This window comes from Eptatretus burgeri, chromosome 10 (genome assembly GCF_056783735.1).
Source record: "Eptatretus burgeri isolate ZD-2024b chromosome 10, Ebu_testis_v1, whole genome shotgun sequence".
In the NCBI taxonomy this organism is placed as follows: domain Eukaryota; kingdom Metazoa; phylum Chordata; class Myxini; order Myxiniformes; family Myxinidae; genus Eptatretus; species Eptatretus burgeri.
In genome coordinates, this window is record NC_140970.1 from 106,708,012 (window position 1) to 106,715,358 (window position 7,347).

The following is a 7,347-nucleotide window of genomic DNA, read 5'->3' on the forward strand; positions in this document are numbered from 1 at the left end:
CCGATCTGGCTATGTCCTTTTCTCATCACAGTAGCTGATCCAGCTATCTCTCTTGCATATCGCAGTGGCTGATCCGGATATTTCCCTTGTACTTTGCAGTGGCCGATCTGGCTATTTCCCTTGCAGTTCGTGGGGGCTTGTCTGGCTACTTCTCTTGCATATGGCAGTGGCTGATCCGGCTGTCTCCCTTGCACATCGTGATGGCCCAGCCGCTATCTTCCTTGCACTTTGCGGTGGCCTTGCTCGCTGTCTCCGTTGCACTTCACGGTGGCCGATCTGGCTATCTGCCTTGCACTTTGCCATGGCCGACCTGGCCATCCCCCTTGCACTTCGCCGTGGCCGAACTGGCTATCTGCCTTGCACTTCGCGGTGGCCGAACTGGCTATCTGCCTTGCACTTTACAGTGGCTGATCTGGCTATGTACCTTGCACTTGGCGGTGGCCGATCTGGCTATGTCCCTTGCACTTGGCGGTGGCCGATCTGGTTATGTCCCTTGCACTTGGCGGTGGCCAATCTGGCCATGTCCCTTGCACTTGGCGGTAGCCGATTTGGCTATTTGCCTTGCACTTCGTGGTGGCCGAGCTCGCTATCTCCCTTTCGCTTAACGGTGGCCAATCTGGCTATCTCCCTTTCACTTAGCGGTGGCCAATCTGGCTATCTCCCTTTCACTTAGCGGTGGCCAATCTTGCTATCTCCCTTTCACTTGGCGGTGGCCAATCTGGCTATGTCCCTTGCACTTGGCGGTGGCCGATTTGGCTATTTGCCTTGCACTTAGTGGTGGCCGAGCTCGCTATCTCCCTTTCACTTAGCGGTGGCCAATCTGGCTATCTCCCTTTCACTTAGCGGTGGCCAATCTGGCTATCTCCCTTTCACTTAGCGGTGGCCAATCTGGCTATCTCCCTTTCACTTAGCGGTGGCCAATCTTGCTATCTCCCTTTCACTTGGCGGTGGCCAATCTGGCTCTGTCCCTTGCACTTGGCGGTGGCCAATCTGGCTATGTCCTTTGCGCTGCTGCAGAAGTTGGACAGAATAAAGGAGTGCAGGGCGAGCAGGGCTTGTGCATAAGTTTCTGGGCGACCGAGTGTGCGTACCTTGTACACATTGATGGGAATGTCGATGATGATGTACAGCAGGTCACCCAGAGCCAGGCTCGCGATGAGCATGTTGGGTCCGTTACGCATGCGCTTGTTTTTGTAGATGATGCGCAGCAGGGTTGAATTTCCAATTATTCCCACCACGAAGATGGCACAGGACATAATGGTGTTGATGTGCTGGAACACTTTGGTCACACTGCTCTTGCTGGTGCATTCCGGCGGGGCTGCGTCGGCCCGCTTCGACAGACCGCTGACGTTCGCTGCGGGGACGTCGGATTGCAGCCTCGGAGTGCTGGACGTCGTAAAGGTGGGACGAGCACTGGAGCCCTCCGGGCCTGCTGTCCGGTCAGCATAGACAGCGATTGGCAGCGATACAAGCAGGAGCAGGAGGTTGCTCTTCCCCACCAACGAGCATGTCATGGTGATTCAGAGATCACCTTCCAATGATCTTGCAAAGGGGACACTTATCCCAGTGAAGTCCGATCCAAGAGAGAACTTGAAAAGGTTTTTGAAAACTTTTTTTTTTGTACAATTCACTCAATTCCCTTTGGAGGTCAGACTGACGAGCCGTACTCAGTACGTCGTACGAGCTGTCGTTTCCGTGCAGACGACGTTCACCTACTGAGTGCATGAACACACGAGTCCGTGCAGCGGGAGGGCGTCCCCGCACTATAAGCCTTGATGACGTCACAGAGCACTCTGTGCGATGAGTGGGAGGGCGCTCGGGACAAGACAAAAAAAACCAGGGGGAAGCTGCAGTCGGGGGTGGATAAGGTAGCGAGCCTGAGCCTTTTGCCTCATGAAAGGCTCCGTGTTTGTGAGTGATGTGAGTGTCGCTCATCGTGCTGCAGAAACAATGGAGTCTTAGTGAACGAGACGAGGTCGGAGAGATGATCAGATCACTTGGCAACATCAGTGCTGATAACAAGTGCACGACGTAAGGGTCAAATGAACAGTTTGTACCGAGCTCGGTTAAAGGTAGACGTGAACCACAGGTAGGGAGGGATACGCCGCATGCTGACCCTGGAGTGAGAAGTTGAGGAGGTGTGAGTTGAGGTTTTCAAGGTAAGTCATGGTGATCAAGTTGTAAAAGAAAGCACAAAACTGGTGAAAAATGTGTCCCATTCTACACAATATGATAAAAACTCTGCCGTGGTCCTGTTTACTAACAAACAAGCCGTTTGTTTATTACATTCCTGTAAACAAGATAAAAACACATCTCTTTACTTACAACACAGCAGTCATTTGGACATTTTGCAGCAACTACTACGATTACAATTACAACGACGACAACCACTCTGACTACTGATAACACTATTTCCTTAACGGCCCCAATTTTTCCCACATTGTTGTCTCGGCCAGGAAATGTTTTTAGCCCAAGTCTTTCACCAACCGGCTGGCCGAGCGTGACGTTCCATTGGAGCTGGTCAAGGCAAAAATTTTGATTTTTTTTTTCAACATGCCGGTGATAACTCGCCGACTCTTCACAAAAGACATCGACGCATCTTGAACGTTCACCAACTGATGCCAGCAGATGAGTCCGACTTAACATCCTCAATCGCTCGCCCTCCCTGCGAAACACCAGAACAACAGTTTAGAGCTGGGTCGACATTCGGACCAAGCTAAACAACTCAAAGATGAGTCATTAGGACCAGGCTAGGCAGATCAGACGAGTCATTCAGAACAGGCTAGGCAGCTCATAGACAAGTGATTAGGACCAGGCTCGGGAAATCATAGATGAGTCATTCTGACCAGGCGAGGCAGATCATGGACGATTCATTAGGACCAAGCTAGACAGCTCATAGATGAGTGATTAGGACCAGACTAGACAGATCATTGTCGATTAATTAAGACCAGGCGAGGCAGATCATAGACGAGTCATTTAGACCAGGATAGGCAGCTCATTGTTGATTCATTAGGACCAGGCTCGGCAGATCATAGAAGAGTCATTTAGACCAGGTGAGGCAGATTGTAGACAAGTCATTCAGACCAGGCTCGTCAGATCGTAGACGAGTCATTCAGACCAGGCTTGGCAGATCATAGATGAGTCATTCGGACCAGGCTTGGCAGATCATAGACGAGTCATTAGGACCAGGCTAGGTAGCTCATGGACGAGTCATTTGGAACAGGCTAGGCAGATCATAGATGAGTCATTCGGACCAAGCTAAACAGATCATAGACCTGTCATTCGGAGTAGGCTAGGCAGCTCATCGAAGAGTCATTCAGACCAGGCTACGCAGCTCATATATGATTCATTAGGACCTGCATAAGCAGCTCATAGACAAGTGATTCGGATCAGGCTAGGCAGATCATGGATGAATCATTAAGAACAGGCTAGGCAGATCATAGACGAGTCATTCGGACCAGGCTCGGCAGTCATAGACGAGTCATTAGGACCAGGCTACACAGATCATAGATGAGTCATTGGGACCAGACTAGACAGATCATAGACGAGTCATTAGGACCAGGCTAGGCAGCTCATACACGATTCATTAGGACCAGGTTAGGCAGCTCATAGATGAGTGATTAGGAGCAGGCAAGACAGATCATATGTGTGTAATGAGAACCAGGCTAGGCAGCACATAGACGAGTGATTGGGATCAGGATAGGCATATCATAGACGATTCATAAGGAACAGGCTAAGCAGTTCATGGACGAGTCATTCAGACCAGGCAACGCAGCTCACATACGATTTTTTAGGACCAGGCTAGGCAGATCATGGACGAGTCATTTAGACTAGGATAGGCAGCTCATTGTCGATTCATTTGGACCAGGCTTGGCAGATCATAGACGAGTCATTTGGACCAGGTGAGGCAGTTCGTAGCAGAGTCATTCAGACCAGGCTCGTCAGATCATAGACAAGTCATTCAGCAGACCAGGCAAGACAGATCACAGACAAGTCAATTGGACTAGGCTAGGCAGATCAAAGAGGAGTCATTCACACAAGGCTAGGCAGATCACAGACAAGTTATTAGGACCAGGATAGGCAGATCAAAGTCATTCAGAACAGGCGAGACAGCTCAGAGACTATTGTGTATACCTCAACATTATCCTGCAGCCCCACTGTGATGTTGCAAGTTAGGAATGTAAGTTTATATTATAAGAGCAAAGTACCAAGGCACCCGTAGATGGGGAGTTCATAAAGTTATACAAATGAATTACTTGTGCAGGACATGCCATTTGAAACTCTCATTTACTTGATAACTATACTGTACATCACTTGCAAGAAAATACAGATAAAGTTTAAGTTCGTATAAAGAATTATACATGTATGTATGTATGTATGTATGTATGTATGTATGTATGTATGTATGTATGTATGTATGTATGTATATATATATATATATATATATATATATATATATATGTATATATATGTATATATATATATATATATATATATATATATATATATATATGTATATATATATGTATATATATATATATATATATATATATATATATATATATATATATATATATATATATATATATATATATATATATAGTTATGGATTTCAGAATCGGATCCAACAAATGCATCAAAACATTTAGGTCCTCAGACAGTTATTTCCCGAAATGCATGTCCAGGATAGACCCATCCCCATATCTGGTGGGATTCTAACTTTGATGCATTGGAGAAGGGTATAGAATAGATTTCCTTTCTTATGGGATGGTCTTTTTCTCTTTACGACACATCATGCATGCGAGATAGCCGTTAGTCCAATGAAGGCTCGTCTACCCCCTTTCCATCAGGACACATTGGCTTGGAGGTGGACGATTTAATTAAACTTTGGACTTACAGAACATTTGATTAAGCTCATGGCAGGCTTTTCCCGAGCAGTTATTCTGCCGGTCAAATACGGCTGTGGATCATTTAGCTCACCCACCTATCTTTCATTGACATTCGACACACACCTCTTTCACTGACGTTGACGTCCATCTTTTTCCATTGACGTTTGACAGCTCTGTGGAAGCGAGTTGGCTCTTGTTTGTGTCAGGCTGAATGGAGAGGTGATAATTGTTGTTGACGTTTTATGAGCGCTTCACGTTTTCGCTTGGTAATTCTGGCAAATGGCTGCTTCCTGCCGTTCGTCCAGCACCACAAACAAGGCATCGTAAGCCAGGCCTGTGTTGATTTGGGGTTGCATCGTGCTCTAGTAAGGAAGGAATGATCACGAGGTTGATGGTTGGGGACATGCAACGATGCACCAATAAGCAAGGTGGATTTGGCTGATCTGCTTGAGGCTCCACCCAGACTGGCCGCCTAGAAAAGGGCGGGAGGACCACTTTTCTGACAGTTCACTGGTGATAGCCTCACCGTGCCTCATCACCTTACAGGTTCTCACAGAACCTCACAGCTGTCCATTGGTTGTGGCTCCTGATGGTGGGTGATGCTTGGACCATTAATGCTGGTTCTACTCAAGACCTGCTCTTGGCGTACCTGATTCTTGGCATCCCTGGTTCCTGGGGGTGATGACGTGACGTCGATTGGTATTCGAGCCTGTTTGCGAGTGGGTGCACTGCGAGGCAGGGCGCTGGCAGCGGACCAAGGCACACTCACACATTCTGAGACATTTTATTTGACGCATGACTTCTACCTTGGTAAGCCGAGACCGGATTTCTTTCCCCCCTGAATGATCTGCTGGGTACCCTTGTCTCGTGTTTCATTGTTAAGGCATAGTGACAAGAATCTGCTCTTTGTCTATATTTCTAACAATGCCTGTTTAATTCTTTATTAGCTTGAGATTATTTTGATTGATTTGAATTCATCCATTTACACCACAAAGAAATAAAAAAAATAATAAAAAGTTATTGTTTATTTATTTATTTTTATTAATAAAATCCTTTGTTAATCCCAACCTGTTTGTGCTTGTCCTTTCCTTCCATTGATCCAGCATTGTCCAAATCGAGATAGAATGGGAGGTAATTACCAAAGTAATCGACCTGTCAGAGTCGGCACGGACCAGCAGTAAATGCTCAGCCGCCCCAATTAAGACCTAATCAAGATAAGATTGGTGCTTTGCCGATAAGATAAGAAGATTGATTCCACCAAAAGCACATGTAAAAGAAGAAGAAACACAATATTACACAAAAAGCAAATATAAAAGAGAAACACAATGCAGAGCTATCCGACTACCGAGCACACGGCAACACTTATACAATTTTACTTCACAGACGGCGCCGACAACACATACCCAAAGCAAAAGGAAAAGAACCACCCTCCAGGATGAGGGGGGAAGGCGGGCCGGGGCCGAGACCGTGTCGGGCCTACCCGTCTGATGATGAGACGCAAAGTGGCGGTGGCGCCTCACTCCGCGGGCCTCGCGGACAGTGTCTGGTAGGGGGTGGGAAAGGGGCCCCCTTGTCACACTATCTCAGCGCGGGGGGAAACAGGAGGGGGTTGTTGATGCTCGGGGGATGGAGGATATCACCCTGCCTCGGGTCCCGCGACGAGCGTCTCCACCACGACCTCGGTCGCGCCGCCGGCCTCTCCCTCCGCAGCTCCCGACACCGACGCGAGCACCCCTCGTCCGCCTTCGCGGCCGCCACCTCTCCACAGCTCCGTCTAATCGCCCTCTCCGTCTCTTCTCTTGGCTCGTCCCAACTCTTCACTCTTAACTTCTCCCCTCCGAACTCCCAACTTCCAACCGACTCTTACCACTTCTTCCCAGCTCCACCGACAACTCCCAACGCACAACTGCCTTTACTGACGAACGCAGCCGTTTATATAAGCCCCGTGGCTTCGCTCCTTCACCTTTGACCCTTTACCTCCGACCCTTCACCTCTAACTGGCTCCCCATTGGACCGAGGAAAAGTGGGCGTGAATGCTTTTTGATCCATGAATTTGCATATAGCGACCTCACTCCAACGCCCCTGGAGGCGGGGCCAAATCGCCCCACGCTCTACGATAGGACGGAACAAAAGTGGGCGTGAGTTGTTTTTGATCCGTTTTCTGCGGAAAGTCTGTGATGTTTTTGAACACGCTGCTCGGTGCGCGCCCTGCACGAGTCCAGTATCGGTGCCCACAAGTGGCGCAAGAATGGTGGTGATGCTGGTGTTGGCGAGTTGTGACGGTAAAGGTCGTGGCTGTTGTTGTGAAGCGGCGTTGTGGTTGGTGGTTGTTGTGTGATGACTGTTGAGACGTGGTTGGTGGTGGTAGTAATGGCGGCTGGTCCAAAATAAAGATAGTAAAAGAAAAACGGCTATCCTGAAGAGTCGCAGCCCGAGTGAATGACATTTATTCCCTCTG

The 7,347-nt window shown here is 48.3% G+C and overlaps 2 protein-coding genes across 3 annotated transcripts in view; one reads left to right on the top strand and one right to left on the bottom strand.

The window, feature by feature from the left end:
- Positions 1-1,749, bottom strand: part of LOC147019380 (endothelin receptor type B-like) — a 64,994-nt gene extending 63,245 nt beyond the window's left edge. The window contains exon 1 of one of the 2 annotated variants that reach the window (XM_085899855.1): positions 1,092-1,749. In XM_085899855.1, the coding sequence (XP_085755981.1) occupies positions 1,092-1,514 (423 nt within the window). In that variant the 5' untranslated portion in view covers positions 1,515-1,749. The remainder of the gene's footprint in view (positions 1-1,091) is intronic. The other variant, XM_085899854.1, reaches the window with a different exon arrangement.
- The window catches only part of LOC147019378 (DNA-directed RNA polymerases I and III subunit RPAC2-like), a 220,622-nt gene that overhangs the window by 141,981 nt on the left and 71,294 nt on the right, over positions 1-7,347 (top strand). The gene's annotated exons all lie outside the window — the stretch shown is intronic.